General features: G+C 44.4%; 1 protein-coding gene and 1 long non-coding RNA gene across 8 annotated transcripts in view; both read left to right on the top strand.

The window, feature by feature from the left end:
* Window positions 1-20,254, top strand: part of LOC143714613 (transforming growth factor beta-1-induced transcript 1 protein-like) — a 163,528-nt gene that overhangs the window by 116,359 nt on the left and 26,915 nt on the right. For all 7 annotated transcript variants that reach the window (XM_077205843.1, XM_077205840.1, XM_077205844.1 and 4 more), the window contains one exon: window positions 18,808-18,889. In XM_077205843.1, the coding sequence (XP_077061958.1) occupies window positions 18,808-18,889 (82 nt within the window). The remainder of the gene's footprint in view (window positions 1-18,807; window positions 18,890-20,254) is intronic.
* Window positions 7,434-12,323, top strand: LOC143714616 (uncharacterized). The gene is made up of 2 exons (XR_013195570.1): window positions 7,434-9,908; window positions 12,068-12,323. It is a non-coding gene; the product is annotated as an uncharacterized LOC143714616 (long non-coding RNA).

Consider the following 20,254-nt stretch of genomic DNA (forward strand, 5'->3'; position numbering starts at 1 on the left):
CTCAGTGCTGAACTGAATATTTTCTGCTGAATATTTTCAGAGGCTCCTGGGGCATATGAGCCGACTACAGCATTGGCTTTAGACTCAAGTCCCGAGATGGGCATGGCACTGCGGCACACATCACGTGACGATCACGCAGATCTGTCGGGGCCTATTCAGACCTTGGTCGGACCTTGCATTTCTATGGTCGGGGGTTCCCTTATAACAAGTGTCAAGTCATGTTGCTGTCACAACAGACCCATCCAAGACAGGCTGGGGCATCATGGGCAACAGGCTTGCAGTTTCAGGGTCCTGGACTGGGCCCTACCTGCACTGGCACATCAACTGCCTAGAGTTGTTGGCTGTGCCTGAGGAGGCTTCGACCGTTGATGCAGGGCAAGCACGTGTTGGTCCAGATGGACAACACAGCGACAGTGGCGTATAAATCACCAGGGTGGAATCCACTCTTGTCACAACTCCCCGCCCATCTCTCCCTCTGGAGTCAGCAGCAACTTAAGTGACTGTGCACCTTTTACATTCCGGGCGACAGCAATCGTGCAGCCGAAGCACTCTCGCGTCAGGTCTCACACCATGGAGAATGGAGACTCCATCCCCAGGTGGTCCATCTAATTTGGAGTGGATTCTGCAAGGCCTGTTCGTCTCCCAGGAATCCTCCCATTGTGCTCTGTGGTAAGCCCTGACTGAGGTTCCCTGCGGCACAAATGCACTAGAGAACAGCTGGCCCTGGTGCCTATACAAATATGTGTTTCCCTCAATGTCTGTTTTGTCGAGTATCCTCAAAATACAGTCATAAAAATTAGTTAAATAAAGTCTTAAATCAACGTAAAGAGTTGTGAGAAACTGGGACACGTGTGAGATCTGCATGTGCGGCAGCGGTAGATCTTAAAGTGACTGCAGCCACTAATAATGTCTGTCATTAATGTTAATCAAAGATCAAAGGTAACAGAGAAAATTACTCACTGCTCTTGACTTATGAACTTTTAGCTTTTAATAATGAATCAACTATATTTAAATTATAATTTATGCATTGCAGACTGTTTGATAACTTTATTCAATTTCTGTATATTTCCTACCTCTTAGACAGGGCACAGGTAAATAAGACATTTATTATGGGTTTATATGAGGTTTGTTTTTAAGTTCACTTAAATTTAAAGTTGTTATTTTTTAAAACCTAATAAATAATAAAATTGATAGCTTTCAATCACACCGTAATTTTGAATCGCTATAATTAATGTTTAAAAAATATTTAATTGAAACAGTAGCTGTATTAGTATCGGTGATACTGGCCTTCATTCATAAAAAATGTCTTTAAAACAAGTATTTAAAATATACTGTCTTCATGTTATTTCTACATTAATTTGGAGATTAACTGTGAAATTATTACATTGTAAAAATATCTTTAAAAAATTGTATTAAAAACGTCTCAGGTTACGTAAGTAACCCTGGTTCCCTGATAGGGAACGAGACGCTGCGTTTGAGACGCGGTGGGAACGCTCTGCGTGATTACGTCGTGAAGCACGTGTAAAATCAGTCCAATGGAAGCCCGCTACGACATAGGTGACGTCATAGACCAGGAAACTATAAAGCAACCCTGAAATCAGACCGCGATAGCTTCTGAAAAACCTGAAGCAAGTCGATCAGGGCATGCAGGAAGTATGGCAGGCAAACGCAGCGTCTCGTTCCCTATCAGGGAACCAGGGTTACATACGTAACCTGAGACGTTCCCTTTCAAGGGAACTCGAGCTGCGTTTGAGACGCGGTGGGAACCCTATACCCACTACGCCATAATGACAAATGCCCGTTCTGTGTGAGGTCCTGCGCACACTAAGAAGCAAGCAACCTCGCCCCAGGAGTGGAGAGGTCAAGGTCATAAAACCTGACAAATGTATGCGGAGAGGACCATCCTGCCGCATTACATACGTCAAGAAGGGAAACTCCCGAAATTAAGGCCATAGAGGCCGCCATACTCCGAGTAGAATAGGCCCGCACAGCCATAGGTGAAGGCTGTCCGGCCGCTTCATAAGCCAATGAAATAGCCTCGACTATCCATTTACTCATAACCTGCTTAGATGCAGGGCATCCTCTCTTGAGTGACCCAAAACAAACAAATAGTTGCTCAGATTTACACCACAGGGCAGCTCTGTGAACGTAGGCATCTAAAGCCCAGACTGGACATAACAGGTTAAGCTGTTCCTGGTCAGGGGTATTAAAGGGTGGAGGATAAAAGGCCTGCAGCACTATTGGGCATCCAACATTCAGTGGGACCTTAGGAATATAACCCGGCCTGGGGTAGAGAAATGCCTTCACCATACCAGGTGCAAATTCCAGACATGAAGGAGCAACCGACAAAGCATGTAAATCACCAATTCTCTTGATAGATGAGATAGCAAGGAGAAATAAAGTCTTTAGAGTGAGGAACTTTTCAGAAACCTCCTCGATGGGCTCAAAGGGAGCTAAAGCCAGACCCTCGAGTACAATGGCCAAGTCCCAAGCCGGTGCTCTAGAGTGCAGTGCAGAGCAATGTACCACGGAGAAAGCGAGTAATTAGAGGGTTTCTCCCAATAGAAGTACCCCCCAGAGGGGTGTGGTAGGCAGATATAGCCGCCACGTAAACCTTTAGGGTGGAAGGAGATAACCTGGCCGAGAAACGGTCTTGCAGAAAATCAAGAACTGAACCAACAGGGCAGTTAACAGGATCTAACTGACGTTCAACACACCACGTGGTGAAAAGTTTCCATTTTAGCGCATACAGCCTTCTCGTGGAAGGAGCTCTGGATTGAAGAATGGTTTCTACAACATCGGTCGAAAGACCGGTCTCCCTGAGCCTGGCCCCCTCATAGGCCAGGCCCACAGTTTCCACAACTCCGGCCGAGGGTGAAATATCGTGCCCCCGGCCTGAGACAGGAGGTCCACCCTGATTTGGATCTCCAAGGGGGAGCCGTCCAGAAGAGACACCAAGTCCGATAACCAAACTCGGGTCGGCCAATAAGGGGCTACTAGTAGCAGACGAGCCCCTTCTCGGCGAACCCTCTCCAGAACCCCCGGAAGCAAAGATATCGGGGGAAAGGCGTACAGGTGCAGCCTCGGCCACACCTGCACCATAGCATCCAGGCCGAGAGGAGCTGGGTGCGTTAGAGAGAACCACATGGGACAATGGGTTGAATCTGATGATGCGAAAAGGTCTACCTGAGCACGACCGAACTTTTCCCACAGGAACTCCACCACTTCTGGGTGAAGTCTCCACTCCCCGGGCCTCAGCCCCTGTCTCGACAGAATATCTGCTCCCACATTCTGACGCCCCGGAATATATACCGCCTTGAGCGACAGTAACTTCCCCTGGGCTCATAGGAGGATCTGATGGGCCAATTTGCAAAGGTGACGTGACCTCAGACCCCCCTGATGGTTGATATAGGAGACCACCGAAGTGTTGTCTGTGCGGACCAACACGTGATGGCCTCTCAGGTCTGGCAGGAAATATTTGAGTGCTCGAAATACCGCCATCAACTCTAAACGATTTATGTGCCAGGAACATTGATGGTCCTGCCACAGACCTTGCGCCGAGCGGCACTCATGACCGCCCCCCATCCCGTGAGGGAAGCATCCGTCGAAAGCGTGACGCGTCGACAAGGAGCCCCCAACACTGGGCCCTGGGCGAGGAACCAAGGTTTCTTCCACAAGGCCAAGGCACGAAGGCATAGCCGCGTGACCTTGATCTTGCGGAACGGATTTCCCCTCGGAGAAAACCCCTTGTTCCTGAGCCACCACTGCAGGGGTCTCATGTACAGAAGGCCAAAAGTAATAACGTTGGACGCAGCTGCCATGAGACCCAACAGTCTCTGAAACTGTTTCACAGTGAGTGACTGGCCTAGTTTCACATTCTTTGCGGCTGTGAGAATCGCAGAAATACGAGCAGGAGACAGGCGTGCCTGCATTGTGGTCGAATCCCAAATTACACCTAGAAAAGTGGTCCTCTGAGCAGGGAGGAGCACACTCTTTTTGGTGTTTAGCCGCAACCCCAAACTCTTTATGTGGGACAGAACAGCATCTCGATGCTGAACCGCCACTTGCTCTGACTGAGCTAAAATCAACCAATCGTCGATGTAATTTAATACGCAGATGCCCTGGAGTCTCAACGGAGCCAGAGCTGCATCCACGCATTTTGTAAAAGTGCGGGGAGATAAACCTAGGCCAAATGGAAGAACCCGATATTGGTATGCTTCGCCCCCGAAAGCGAACCTCAGGAACCTCCTGTGATGAGGATGGATAGATACATGGAAGAACGCGTCCTTCAAGTCTATTGTGACAAACCAGTCCTCGGACTGAATTTGTGATACAATCTGTTTGAGTGTAAGCATTCTGAACTTGAGTTTCTGAACCCTGCTGTTTAACTGGCGCAGGTCTAGAATAGGACGCAGCCCTCCATCCTTCTTTGGAACAATGAAGTAACGGCTGTAAAACCCTGACTCTCTGCTGGGAGGAGAAACCCTTTCTATAGCTCCCTTTCGAAGAAGTGTCAGTACTTCTTGCTCCATTACCAGAGCCTGCTGTGAGTCCACCACCGTGGGGAGGACTCCTTGAAATCTGGGCGGACGAGAACCGAACTGAATTCTGTAACCCTTTTCTATTATGTGCAGGACCCATAGAGAAATATTTGGCAGAAGTTTCCACGCTGCCAGAAATTCCGATAAGGGAACCAGTCTCTCGAGACTGGCCTCTGGATTTGATTGAACAATCGTTTCGGCGCCCTGAAGCGGCGAACCGGCAGGGAACAACCGAACTGACCGTTCTACAACCTTCCTCAGAGGATTGCACGGGGACGCTGACACCTCGGTGCCCTGAAGCGGCGAACCGGCAGGGAACAACCGAAGTGGCAGCGCTGCGGCTCTCCTCGGAGAGTCGTCCCCCAGAGGGTGCCAAGGAGGGACGGTTCCTCGGAACCGTTCCTCCCTGGAGGGGACCACCCTCAGAAGCCTGATAGCCTTGGCGTCAGGACTTCTTCTTAGCCCAAGCTCTCCTAGAGATAACAGTCCTCAGATCTTGTCTACCCCTAACAGGTCTGGGCTGCGAGCGCCACTCAGGAACCGTAGATTGAGGAGGTGCCCGAGCGGCGACGCTCTGTTTTTGTTGAACTCTGTGAGCGGAGCTCGTAGACGGATGAGGCTGCTCAGACTTTATACTACGAGCAGCCTCGGGGACAATAGACCGGCGAGGAAGAAACCTCTGAAACGCAGCCGCTCGTTTCTTATTTTCTTGAAACCTATCGACGACACAATTTATAGCATCGCCGAACAGACTTGTAGGTGACAGCGGTACGTCCAGAAGAACAGATCTATCTTTATCTTTTATTTCTGATAAATTTAACCATAAATGGCGTTCCGTGGCCACCAAGGCTGCCATAGAGCGGCCAACAGACTTGGCCGTCTCCTTGGTGGCTCGGAGAGATAAATCTGTCGTGCGACGCAATTCTCGAATTGCGTCAGCAGTAACTTCCTCACTATCGTCTATGTCCTTCAGCAGGTCAGCCTGGTACGCTTGGAGAATCGACATAGTGTGCAAACATGCTGCGCCTGACCTGCTGCCGAATACGCTTTACCCACCAACAAAGATGTATTTTTTAATAGTTTGGTGGGCAACGTCGGGGCTTTCAGAGAAGAAGAAGACTCAGGGGAGAGATAGCTCGCTAGTGTGTCTTCAGCACGAGGCATAGTCAAATAACCATAATGATCAATCCCTTGAACTTTACTATAATTCTTAGTTTGTGGGTTATGCACTCTGAAAGACGCCGGTTTAATCCACGATCTCGAAACCTCGGCGTGGAGATCGGGAAAAAACGGGAGTTCCCGACGAGGAGGTCGTGATCTAGATGGTAAATAACGTTCATCTAAAAGACTCTTTCTAGATTCAACATCGAAATCATCGGCTGGCCACTCAATATTTAATTTAGTAACAGCACGAGATAAAACCTCCATAAGCTCCTCATCAGCAGGGGTATGAGCTGGCGAACACTCAATATCCCCCATACTACCGACATCCAGATCCTCAGAGCTGGATAGCCGTAATATTGGTGCCTCAGCCTGGGAAGGAGAAGCCGCAGAGCGGGCTCCTTCCTGGGCAAAGACACCGAATCCAGTAGATAAGGGCTGAGAAAGGGCGGGGCCCGTCTCAAACCCCGCTACTAGATCCATCTGCGAACCCCAAGATGAAATTCGACTCTGTGCCTCGGCAGCAGCGGGACCCGCACCTCGGGGAGCGCGAACCGAACCGTCCTCCTCAAAGAACGCTCGGCGAGAGCGGAGAGTTTTCATAGACAAACTCAAGCAATGCTCACAGTCAGCCCCCTCAAGGACTGACTGGGCATGCTCCACTCCCAAACAAGCAATATACATAGGATGTGTGTCCCCACCCGTGATATAACGAGGGCAGGGCACAACACAAGGTTTATAACTTTTCTTGCTCGCCATAGTGATATATATATATATATATATATATATATATATATATATATATAAGGGGCTTGACAGACAACAATAAATAGACAAGGACAGATATACAGAGAGCGCTTGCTGAAGGTGCAGAAGCTATCGCGGTCTGATTTCAGGGTTGCTTTATAGTTTCCTGGTCTATGACGTCACCTATGTCGTAGCGGGCTTCCATTGGACTGATTTTACACGTGCTTCACGACGTAATCACGCAGAGCGTTCCCACCGCGTCTCAAACGCAGCTCGAGTTCCCTTGAAAGGGAACTTTAAAGTTCCCCTGTAGTGAAAATCCAGCTTTTAATGTTGTTTGTATTTCTATGTGGTGTTTTTCATATGCTTTAAGACATACCATGTGCAAATTCATTAATCTACAGCATTGCTGAGTATTTAGTACATAAAACTGCAGTGAACAAAAGACAATCTCAAAAACGCGGTTTAAAATTGCTGGTGTTCCTGACGTCACAAACTACCTTGTAACCAATCATGTCAACTGTGTGATCGTCAACAAGTGGATCTCTGAGCTGAGTGAGTGGAGGCAAGGCTAATTTGCATATACAATTCAAATACAAATACAAATATTGCAAATACATTTAAGCTATTTTAAGGCATGTTTTTTAAAAGAAACTTTTGGTGATCAAAGTTTAGTTTAAGGGATAGAATTATTGACTATAAGGGGACTTTAATGTTTTTAATCACAGAATTTTTGTTATAAATCTAGTTCTTTTTTTTTTTTATCGATTGACAGCACTAGTTATTACCCCAAAATGTTCTGAACCATGAGAATACCATTTTGAAGTCCCCCATTGAGCATTCCAGAATTTGCCATAACCATTACCTGAACAAGCTTCTTGTATATAACAGAAATCAGCCCTGTATTGTCTAGTAAATAGAAATTATGCTTTTCTTTTAATATTATTACAAAACCTCTTCACTTTAAAGTCGGCATGAAATCAAATTTGACAAATCTTCTTTTTATATGTAATATTGTAGTGTTTATTATAAATGATTTATTTGTTCACATCATTATTATTTTTTAATTCATGTACCCTTATAATCTTTAATCAAATACATTACCCTTCCCTCCCCCCTCGAAACGACCTCTCTTCTCTTTCGGTCACGAGGCATGGTTGAAAGGGTAGTGGCCCGAGCCGATGAGGGTGCGGCTATCGGTGCACCGCCTCTTAGAGAACCTGTCAGTCATCGCAGCCAGCAACATGGTGGTTATTGTTATGACAGTTAAGGTAAATAACTAGATTTAGATTAGATAGATAAGATAGATAGCCTACCATTCGGACACATCGAGATGCTCTCGAGGGTGAACTTGACTGATGACTTGACTCATCTTGGTTCGCGGGAGGCTCGTATAAATATGGGCTGATTCCTGCCTGAAAATTTAGCTGCCCGTCCTCGTTCTCGTCGCCGGGCTCCTCAATAAAAAATCCTTCATGGGAGGGTAACGGTGGGGAGTCCGGTGGAGAGAAATCCTCCACAACTGAATGTAAACTGGCATTCAAATCGGCCTCCATTTTGTTTGCAACGCCCAACCTCCAACGATCCAATCAATTCCCGAAGGACGAAATCAAGCCCCGCCCTACATTTTTTTCTAATTTCAGAAGCCGTTTCACTCGGATATACATCACAACAGGAAAAAATGACAATCTCAACTTCCGTTTCATGCTGACTTTAAAAGAGATAAGAGATAAATTCAACAAGTTAATAGAATGAAATAGAATTTCCATGCTATCAATAAAACCTCAACCACCAACAAAATATACAGATTTGGGCTCCTTTCATGCCTTTTTAATCATTGGCCACATTTTCTGCCTTGATTCTCTGTCCTCCTTTGTTAAATCTTCAGTGAAGAACAAGCCATGATCTCGAAAAAAACGGTTGTTTTTTGCAGCTTTTCACACTGCTTTCACTGTATCTCCTTATAATGAAGTGAAAGATGACAGCTTGTGGAATTGACTCGTTCAGACGCTTGGACCCCAAACAGTGCGCAACTTCTATTGCAGCTTGCAGCTGCTCTCTTTTTCAGACACTTCTTGACAGATGTGAATCTCATCCACACGGACATTCTCCTTCACTGCTTTTGGAATGCCCAGTTTATGGTACTCTCTGTCTGTAACAGTGGACAAACAAACTGTCCAACGCCATCAGATAAAAATGCTAGGACAACAGCCAGACACATTTTAAAGGGAAAGAAGAAAAACTCTGGTACCAAGCCCAGGAAGGACAGATTTTCTCATTAGTCCACATGCAGTTTTTGCCCTTCACCCATCTAGAGACTAATTCTAAGGTTTTGGCCTGTGACAGCCATAAAAAATCCTTAGGACTTCCAGATTCAGCAGTAGTGGCTGAAACAAAGGGAGGCCACAATGATCCATCCAAATCCATTCCTGATCTGAGTGTCTGGTCCAGAGAGGCAGAAGACAAACATACTTTTGCAACAAGTTTAAGCTCAGTAGAGCAAACCTTCACTTCAAGGTTCCTTCATCTGTGTGTTCCAGATTGTTAAGGACCTTGTGCACCTACTTCAGGGTATTGTAGAGGTTGTAGAGACAATCTTAAACCTTAGAGTTCCCTCCACGAGGAAACTGTATAACTTAAAGTGGAGAGTTTTCACTTCATGGTGCAGAGAACACCAGTTAATTTGTCTATGGCAACCTCCAAGGTCTTATTGGCTGGGCAGCCACTCCAAGAGGTGTGTGAAAAGGGACCAAATGTAGCCAATATGGGAATGAGATGCTGCGTCCCTTTGCCATACTTCCGGCATGCCTGTGAGTGATTTGCCTCAGCCTATCAGAAGCTAAGGCTGCCTTGTGCTGGGTTCCCTTTATAGCTTCAGTGGTTCGAAGTCATGAGGTGACGCAGCCCCAATCAATATTGGACTAGTTGCACACATGCTTCAGACGACAGTCATGCAGAGGCATTCCTCAAAATGTCGTCAACGATACAGTGTCTCTTTTTCTTCTCAGGGAACTAAGACATTTTTTTAAACAACTTTACTGTTGCTGGAGTAATCCTGGGTCATACTGGGCCTCCAGTAATGTTCACGGAGGAGCGAGAGGGTCTGTTGGTAACCTGGATGCCCTAATCCTGGAGACGAGTGCATAAGGGTAACGCGTGAGGTTGATGGTACACACGTGTGCCCCTCAGGACCTCCCAGCGGAGCTGGCTCTCTTTGTATGCAAAGCATTTGCATGAGAGCACTTTCTCACAGTGCAGTACAGAGCGCAAAACATGAAACAGCACTTTGGAAAACCAAAAAAAATACGTCAAAACAGCGGTACAAATCGAAGGACATGTTAGAATATTTTTTTCAAATGAGTCGCTAAGCCATGACCTGGTGGAATCTTCCGATTCTGATGCAGATATGTGATGCATTGAGGAGAAGTACAGCCAAGGGATCGATCCGTTTGAAGACAAGTGAGTAACCTCCCTCATTATTATTATTTTACTGTGCAGTTTGGGTATCATTTATTGCTTGCTATTTCTCTACAACAAGGACATCATTTGTATTTTCAAGTTTCCTAATAGATTTGCCATAAGTTTATGTGGTCAATTCGAAAACATTCTGGCACACCACACACCAACAAACATTTTCAAAATAAATTGCAATCATTGCGTTGTTTGTGTGTTACTTGGTCAAGATTTGCCTTTTTGTAGTTTACGATTAGGTTGTTTATTTTAGATGCATTCCATAAAAAGACAGTTGCTCATACCATTATTTTAGCAAGTAATCTTGGCAGGGGGATATTGTGTCCGTCAAATCAACAGTTTAGAAGTCTGTGTATGTGAATATGAGGTAGGATTACAAACCAACTGGAGGAACAATCAGAATCAGAATGTGCTTTATTGCCAAACATGTTGACACACAACATACAAACATCCAGTACAGAAAAACTACAGACATGGCAATAAAAATATAAAATACAATAATAATTAAAGCAGCAAGCAGCATTTAGCAGGGTTCAAGCATTTAAGGCATTTAAGCACATAAGCATTAAAGACATTAAGTTTTATTTAGCAAGCATGTAACCACTGACATAATAGATGGAAAAGACCATTTACAGCCATTATAGGTATTTTACCATAGGAAATATATGGTTTTCAAAGCTTTTTTAAAGTTATAGCGCCACCTATTGTCCAATATCCATAATATTTTGCATGGTTCTTTACTATGTTATGTCACATATGCCCACCAATTTTCCTAAAGTTCGGAGTTTTCATTTCGGATTTATAGGCTTTTGAGTGTATTTTGCCACGCCCATTTCCTAAATGACCCTGTTATAGCAATCCAAATGCAAAAGTTCGCAAAAGTAGGTTTTTAACATATTTGCAAATATTTAATGGACGATTCTATTGACAACAATGGTTCTTGAGACAAAGTTGTTCAGTATTAGGAGATCCATCAAATGATATGCCTATTGGGTGAATGTGTGAAACACCATGTGATTACAGAGCCATAAAACTTGTTTGCGCCACCTAGTGGCTGATTTCTTTCAAAATTCTTACAGACCTCTAGGGCCATGAGTCGAACATGCCCACCAAGTTTCATTCCGAAGGGCCTCCGTTAACCTTGTCTTAAAGGTTGTGCTCAAACTTCATTGGCCGGTGGTGGCCATGTTTTTTGAAATACGCCAATGTCCTCATAGACATACATGGCACCTTGGACCGAGACACTGCATACCAATTTTCAAGTCAATCGGATCAGTTTTACAAATTCTTACAATTACAATAGGGTTTCAGCACTTTGTGCTTGAACCCCTAATAAGAATGAAAGCTTTTTGACAGTTATAGCGCCACCTATGGTCTGATCTCCATGATGATTTGCATGCTTCTTCACCATGTTATGACACATATGCTCATCAATTTCTGTGAAGTTCTGAGTTTTCCTTTAGGATTTATAGGCTTTTGAGTGTATTTTGTCACAGCCCTTTTCTAAATGACCCAGTTATAGCCAACCAAATGCAAAATTTCAACTTTTTTTCGATAGCTCTTGATACTCAGACTCCAGTGAACATTTCTGCACTGCGTTGGTTCCAATCGGGCGAAAAACCTAGGAATACTTCGCGAAAGTAGGTTTTGGGCAAAATCAAGATTCAAAAGAAAATCAAAGAAAATTGTCCTGGTCGAATTTGAAATTGGATGTACGTTTTTTCCGTCTTGAGCCAAGGATCACAGTGATATAAAACACTTGAGTCTAGGACAAATGGTCTAAGAGTTATGAGCGATTTTGAACTTTTGGTTGCTGTAGCGCCACCTATGGGCCAATCGGGGTCATACTCTGATAGGTTCTCCCCAAATTGAGGCCTACCATCTGGCCGGGTTTCAAGTCTCTAGCACTTACAGTTTGGTCTGCACAATAAGTTTTACAAATCCTTACAATTACAATAGGGTTTCAGCACTTTGCACTTCAGCACCCTAAAAATATAGGTAATACAATTTAATATAATAATAATAATAATAATAATAAAAGCATAGAAATATACACAATAGACCGAATTAATGCCTTTTACAGAAGTTACATACAGACATACAGTTATTATATATTTTATAAATGTTTTCTTTCCTTGTTATTGTAGTCGAGAGGATGAGAGAGGAGATGCACTGCTCATCAGCATACTTCCTGCAGATGTGTCCAGGAGGGTCGGGAGTGCCAGTAGAGGAGACAGAGGGCCACACCAAATCCTTCCTCCATACCAGCCCCCCTGACGGGAAAGGAAGAGAGAGAGAGAGAGAGAGAGAGAGAGAGAGAGAGAGAGAGAGAGAGAGAGAGAGAGAGAGAGAGAGAGAGAGAGAGAGAGAGAGAGAGAGAGAGAGAGAGAGAGAGAGAGAGACAGTGGAGCAGAAAGGGAACAAGGATATACAACACCTCATGCCCTAGAGGAGCCAGGAGCTGAGGACCCAGGAATGGGCCTTTGGAGGGCCAACAGAGGAGACAGAGGGCTACACCAAATCCTTTCTCCATACCAGCCCATCTGACTGGCAGAGTTAGAGGAAGAGACAGTGGAGCAGAAAGGGAACAGGGATATACAACACCTCATGCCCCAGAGGAGCCAAGAGCTAGGTGGAATGGACCAGAGGTGACAGACAATGTCCAGCCACTTCCCAAAAAGAACCCCTGGATTACAGGGTTTTGTGGGTGTAACATACTCTCCTGCACAAATTTAAGACAGTTTTTTTAGTGACAAAGCTGTGAAGATAATCTGTCACAACACCAATATGAATGCAGAAAAGGAGCATGCTAAGCGGAAGAAGTTTGTTTGGGAAGAGCTTTAGCCTGCCACATTCCTGGTGTATGTTGGCCTTATGATTTATATGGCACTTCTGAAACTGCCAAGAGTTAGAGACTACTGGAGGAAGGGATCGCAGCTAAGCGTACACTTCTCTGCTTCTGTCATGACCAGAGATAGGTTCATGACAATAAGCAGAACTGTTCACTTGAGCAACTGAGAATATGACATTGAAAATGACAGGAAAAATGGCACCCCAGTGTATGAGCCACTCCAGCATCTCCATCCTCTTTACACCCCTATAAAACATGCAAGGCATTGTGGCAACCTAGGAAGCCATTTATGAAAGAATGTTGGCCACAAAAGCCAAAATTGGACTCAGACAGTACATGAAGGCCAAGCCAACTAGGTGGGGTGTGAAGCTGTTTGTGCTTGCAGGCTCTAGCAATGGGCACACCCGCGATTTCATAATTTACACTGGAAAGAGCCAATTAGTTTCAGGGCAGGGTCTCTCCTATGATGTTGTCAGCAGCCTCATGGATCCATCATTCTTGGACAGAGGTTATAATTTATATGTTGATAATTTCTATACAAGCCCAAAACCTTTTAGAGACTTGTATCCCAAGGGTTTTGTTGCATGTGGTTTGTTCCGTGATTCACGCAGGAATTTGCCCAACACAAAGAACAATCCACTGACATTACAGAGCCCCAGGGATTCAATCTGATTGATCAGACATCAGGAACTGTTGTTTGTGAAATGGATGGACACAAGAGAAGTGTCAGTTTGCTCTACCATACACCAAGGCACTGTCACCAGAAACGTGTACAACAGTGAAACAGAAACAGAGGTGGCAGAAAAAAAAGCATCACAGCACCTTGCTGTGTGCTAGACTACAAAAAATACATGGGAGGGGTACACCTTCCTGATCAGCTCCTCCGATATTACTCTGTGCACAAAAGGTCCAACAGGTGGTATAGGACACTGCTTCATTGACATAGCTGCAGCCAACAGGTATATTTTGCACAAAGAGATGTGTTGGACATCAGAGACAGTTCCCATGTCTCACAGCCAGTTCATGGAGGAGTTGTCTGTAGAACTGTGTGGAGTCCCAAAAGGCTGTGAGGTGCCACCCAGAGCGCCACAGTGCTTACCTAAGTCATTGGCCTGTGTAGGTGATGATGATGAGGAGGAGGAGGGGAGTTCCTGATTTGAGAGACGAAGGTCAGCAGAAACGGCAACGAAGGGGTGGCGGTACTGTGTAATCTGCAAGAAGCGCACTATTTGGAAGTGTGCACGGAGTGATGTGGCACTGTGTCTTGTCGCCCACCGAAAAGGCTTCAGTTAGTGGTATAGGAGCAGGGGGTCACCTCATGTGAATACATATATAGTTTGAGAAGATTACTTGAACTATTTGTTCATTTGCACTGTATATTTATCTATTTGTGTTTAGTTTTTGAAGATTATTTGCACTATTTGTTCATTAGCATTGAGTATATTTCCCTCTATTTGTTATTTAGAAGATTTGAACCATTTGTTAATTTGCACTCTTATAATTATCTACTTGTATGTAGTTTGTGAAGATTATTTGCACCATTTGTTCAGTTGCACTCATTGAAATTCTCTATATCTGCATTTAGTTTGTAAAGATTATGTGCACCATTTTCACTTAGTATATTTTCCTCAATTTGTATAATATTATTTGCACTATTTGCTCATTTACACTCAGTATATTTTATTGCACTGTTAGTATTTATATTGCACAAAACAGTTGCCACTATTTGTTACATTGTTTGCATTTGTTGTTCATGTTCCAATGATAATGTATAAGAAATATTGTGGCGAACAGGACGGCCGAGGGACGTGAGAGAACGGCGCGAGGCCGGTGGTGCGATTGCTAATGAGCAACACCTGTATAGCACACCGGTCTCGCATCTCTCACGGAGGAGCGGAAGCATAAAGGGGGAGCGACGACATTAATGATCGAGAGAGGAACAGGCCTGATTTTAGTTGTTCTGGTTTTTGTATTTGTGTTTTATTTTAGCCAGCAGTCGTCCGCGAGGGGCTGCTGGCCGTTATGTTTTATTTTGGGTAAGCCAGCAGTCGTCCGCGAGGGGCTGCTGGCGGTATTTTAGTTTGTTTGTTTTATTTTAAATAAAGTTTATTTTGATTGTTCGCCGGTTCCCGCCTCCTTCTAACCTGAACATTGCTACACTGGTGCCGAAACCCGGGAAGAGGGAGGAACGCGCTGTCAGAGAGTCCTTGCCGCTGTGGGGAATCCGCGGTGCCATCGAGCAGGTGCGCGAGTCGCCGCCGCTCGCCGTGGGCCGGAGCCTGCTGCCATCCGCCGGGCAGGGGAGGAGCAGGGAGCGGGGGACTCGCGGCCATGGACGCTCGAGGCGGTGCGCTGGAGTGAGTTGCCGGGGGGACGGCCGAGCTCGCAGCCGGCCGCCTGGGAGTTGGAGGGGCGGCTGCCGTCCGGGAGGGAGCGGGGGAGTCGCCGCCGCTCGCCGTGGGCCGGAGCCTGCTGCCGTCCACCAGCAAAGGGGAGGAGCAGGGAGCGGGGGACTCCTGCCGTCTGCCCTAGATCCCAAGGAGCCGTCGCCGTCCACCGGGCGGCGGAGGAGTGTCGAGCCGTCCACCGAGGGCTACCCAGCGTCACCGCCAGGCACCGCGGAGGAGATCGCCCAGCTGGTGGAGGACCATGATGGCAGCGCGTTGTGGGAACCGGACCATGTTTGTTTTTTTTTGTTTGTTTTTTTCCTCTCTCCCCTCTCTCGATCTGTCGCTCCTCATGCTTCCGTCTCCGTTTTCCTCGGCTTGTCGGTCCATACCCCCCAGGGATCGCCGCCGCCGGGGGAGAGTAGGCACAGGCTCGTGGGTGCCCCCCGGCCTGTGAGGGGCGATGGGGGTATGTGGCGAACAGGACGGCCGAGGGACGTGAGAGAACGGCGCGAGGCCGGTGGTGCGATTGCTAATGAGCAACACCTGTATAGCACACCGGTCTCGCATCTCTCACGGAGGAGCGGAAGCATAAAGGGGGAGCGACGACATTAATGATCGAGAGAGGAACAGGCCTGATTTTAGTTGTTCTGGTTTTTGTATTTGTGTTTTATTTTAGCCAGCAGTCGTCCGCGTGGGGCTGCTGGCCGTTATGTTTTATTTTGGGTAAGCCAGCAGTCGTCCGCGAGGGGCTGCTGGCGGTATTTTAGTTTGTTTGTTTTATTTTAAATAAAGTTTATTTTGATTGTTCGCCGGTTCCCGCCTCCTTCTTCCCTGAACATTGCTACAAATATGTTTGCTTCAGTGTTCTGTTATTATATAACAATCTTTCTTTTTTACTTTACTTCCTGAACTTTTTCGGACACATCTAATAATATGTCATTTTGAAATACACCTGTTTTAACTCAAAAATGCCTAGAATAATAATAATACAATAAATGGCTATAACCTGCTGAGGAATTGTTTTATTGGAAGTTTAAAACAACCAAGTCTAATTTTCTAAAGGAAAAGAAAAGAAAACTTCAGGAAGGTCTTTTTGAGTTCACAGTAAAAACACCACATTTGTTTGCTGGAGTTTTTCTTAAAATTCTGTTAATTTCATCCATTCTCAGACAAAATAAATGTAAAACTTGGACTTTAAATGGAACTAGATGGAAACCTCTCGTTTTCCTGTTTAAAATTATATATAGCACTTGATGCTGACTGTTAGAATGGGTTAGAAAAACAAAGAAAAGTACTGGCGAGCCAGGTGCCCCAAAAATGTTCTAGGTCTTTAAGGGTTAACCTGTACATCTGTGTGTCACAATCCCAAACTCTGGAAGTTCCCTCTCTAGTCACCAGAGGGCACCCTCACCTGAATATTAATCCCGTTCATTACATTCATCTCCCTCAGCTGGTCTTACGCTAATCACCGTCCCCAGCTGTTCCCCATCTTCGGGGCTTTATAGCCCTCTCTCTCACTTCGTTCCTCGGGAAGTTTTGCAATACCTTTGTGATAATTTCTGAGCGCTCATCTCCTATAATCTGTCTCTCCGGTTTGACAGTGTTTCTGTTCTTTGACTCCTCCAGTTTGCCACCAGCCCACTTAGACCTTGCCTGGATTTCTGATACCGATCTGCCCGCTGGCTGTCTCGACCCTTTCCCTGTATCCCCGGTCCTCGCCTGCTCGCTGCCAGCACCGACCCTTGCCTGTTCTATGATACACGATATTCTGGCCTGCTGTTCCCTAACTCTATCTGCTTTGCACTATTAATAAAATCACTACAGAACTGCACATGGATCTCTCTGTTTCTGATGTCTCACAACACTGTGCAGGGTGAAAAGTGCTTTACAAATGTATAGCAATAGTCTCTTTCAACTGTTGCACAACTGTGCTCCAAACTCACATATAGAGCACCTGGGAAACTGTGGCATTGGCTATACAGCCTTTAACTATCTGGAAGCGATGTTTGTGTGGGGGAGAGCTCTGCACTTTTCTAATGTCTTGTCTCCTGCTTTGTTGGGGGGTTATTTCATGAACGTTACATGTGGAGCAGCAGCATGTCTTACATGCTCACAGCAATGTATGTGAATGTATTGGCGTTAGCAAGTTTCGGTTCTTACTCTGCAGCAGCAGCTGCGTAGCAAAGCTATTCCACCAAGACCAAAAACATTAAAATTTCTATATCTATTACCATTACCAACCCAATCTCTCCCAGAGTTGTCATGACAGAATTACCTAGTTCTGGCATGAAACTCTAGATGGCACAGGCTGATAGGTCCTTCATCATTTGGTAGCGTTTGCATCATAAACTACATAGAGCAGCTGATTGGTTGCTATTGCATCAGCGGTCAATGAGTTGCAGCTTAACATTTAAACAAATACCGGTTGTGTTGCTGTTAGCAGCCGACAGCACTCTTTCAGAAATCATCCACCTTCCCCAGCTCCACCTGTATAGATCTGCTGCAGGGGGTTATTTCATCTATGTTACATATGCAGCAGCAGCATGTCTTACATGTTCACAGCAATGTCTGTGAATGTATTGGTAGTAGCAAGTCTCTGTACTTGCTCTGTAGCAGCAGCGGCGTAGCAGATCTGTTCCGCCAAGACCAAATGCATTAACATTGCCATATCCATTACCATTACCATACTAATCTCTCAGATAGTTGTCATGAGAGAATTGCCATAATTACCTTTTTTTTTTATCCCTCACTTAAGGACAAAGGTCTGCTACTATAGGGAAGGCAGGTGCTGGGGGATCTCCCAAGTCGTATGTCCTGGGGTCTCACAGAATCCAGCTCTGACAATGTATATCAATAATTTTCATGCGATTATATGAAAACGACGAGGATCAGCTAATCGTAATGTGACCTTACATTTGTTTTCCACACTGTTCTCATTACGGCACTTCTATTCTTGGTGCTTCAACAACATTACACAAAATACAATCCATGAACCTTCTTCTCTGAGGTGAATATATCCATTGTGCTCGTCGTAACAAGAAGTTATCACGTTCACATTTGTCAACTCATTCTGACTGTCATCAGACAAAAAGAGTTCCGGTCCGGAGATATTTAACTTATTGAAGAAAGTATAGTTTTGGGGGGATTTCTAGGCATTGTATTTCATGTTAGATTTTTGATTTCTCACAATTTATGTGCTTTTCCTGGGGAGAGACGGAGTGACCTGTGGTGCTTAATATGTTGCATAACAGTGCAAAGACCAACGGCAGATTTTTTTTATAAATAATACATTCAATTTTGTATTGTATACCCCCAGAACACTTGGAATATACTACACGTGTCGCATGGGATCATTCTGTGATACTTTTGTGTCTTTTTTAAAAAGCTTGATGCTGATCGCTATTCACTGCCAATATATGGATTAGCGTGAGTAGGACATTTGTTACAGCAATACAGCATTAGTACACAGAGAAAGTATTACAGATTTGTTGAGTGTTTTCACATACAGTACATTGTTTTTGGCATTAATTCCCCTAAATGTGTAGTTTGAAGTTGTTCATCCTAATTTGTACATCAGTTTCAACCCCATAGATGTATGTATTATCTGGCTCTATTCTTACCTTGGCCCTATTATTCTACCTTTCAGAAAATGGTGACAGCGCTGGACAAAAACTGGCATCCAGAATGCTTTAGCTGTGTGAAATGCAGCGGTCCATTTGGAGATGAAGGTAAGGGGTAATGAAGGTAGCTGATTTCAGTCCATATTTGAGTTTAAATATTAAATCAAGAAATCCATTGAGATAAAGAAATCGAATAATTAATCATGCGGATGAATAGATAATAGTATGTGCAGATCAATTAGTGGTTACATTTTATTTTAAGTTGACAGTTACATTGTACTAACTCATATTAGTACTAGTAATTATAATTACAAGTACTAATAATTTTAATTACTACATGTACTTACTATAGAGTTACAGTTAGTGTCACGGTTTAGTTTATGATTAGTTACTTGTAATTATGCATAATCTACTAATATTACTAGAGTAAGTACATGTAGTAACTTCTGACTATGTCACTTTAAAATAAAGTGTTACCAAATTAATACATTTAGAAAAATTGTTAAAAAAAACAAAAACAATTATGGTCAATTGTCAATAATTTCAGTATTGTGTTTTTTAAATTAGATTATTTAGCTTTTATCAATGTATCCAGTATGCATTATAATTAGGGGTGGCACGATCCGCTTTTTTTGCCTCCGATACCGATTCCGATACCTGGGACTCAGTATTGGCCGATACCGATCCGATCCAATACTAAAATAATAATTAAAAAAACAGTGCCAAATTACCTAATAAACTGTATCTGTATGCCTCACTGTGGGGAAGAGACTGGGATTATTCTTTTGTTAAAGGCATCAAAGCTTGACTTAAACATTATTTTCCTTACTTTGTTAAACAATACAGACAAAATATATACTATATAATTAAAATACATTTATTTTAAAATTTTAAGCGCAACTTTTTAATGAAGCAGCAACATATGATACATAGATTGGACAGAACAACTAAGGCTATCAATAAACTGCCATTGCGCAAAAGTATTGTAATATGAAAGGCTCCAATTCAGAGCGGCACGAAACCTTATGCGCATCCCGTGCGCAGAATGATGCGCTCGAAGCAACATGGAGTCACGGCGCGCAGCGCGTCGCATTGAAAAGTTCAAAGCACAAAAGTAAGATATACATATATTTCTTTATTTATTCATTAGTTTGAGCCTTTTAACAGTTTTAAATTTCAGTTAATGTGCGTGTGAAGAGCAATTATATCGCTCTCTACTCCAGTGTTGTGATCACTGAGGAGTTGTGTTGTGATCTAACAGACACCCGGTTGAAAGTAACATGTGAAACTCCAGCACGTTAAAGTCCTTTTATGCAAACCATAGACCTTTATCTACATATCTACAGTATAATAATAGGAACATTGACTCATCTTGGAGAGAGTTTCATCGTGTTGACTGTTTTACCCGAGCGCGACGCGCTGTTTGAGTGCTGAGAATGACTGACAGCCGCAGAGGAGGGAAGCACTTAGGTG

The sequence above is a fragment of the Siphateles boraxobius genome, unplaced genomic scaffold (assembly GCF_051911475.1).
Source record: "Siphateles boraxobius isolate OS27281-9 unplaced genomic scaffold, OSU_SipBor_1 55, whole genome shotgun sequence".
In the NCBI taxonomy this organism is placed as follows: domain Eukaryota; kingdom Metazoa; phylum Chordata; class Actinopteri; order Cypriniformes; family Leuciscidae; genus Siphateles; species Siphateles boraxobius.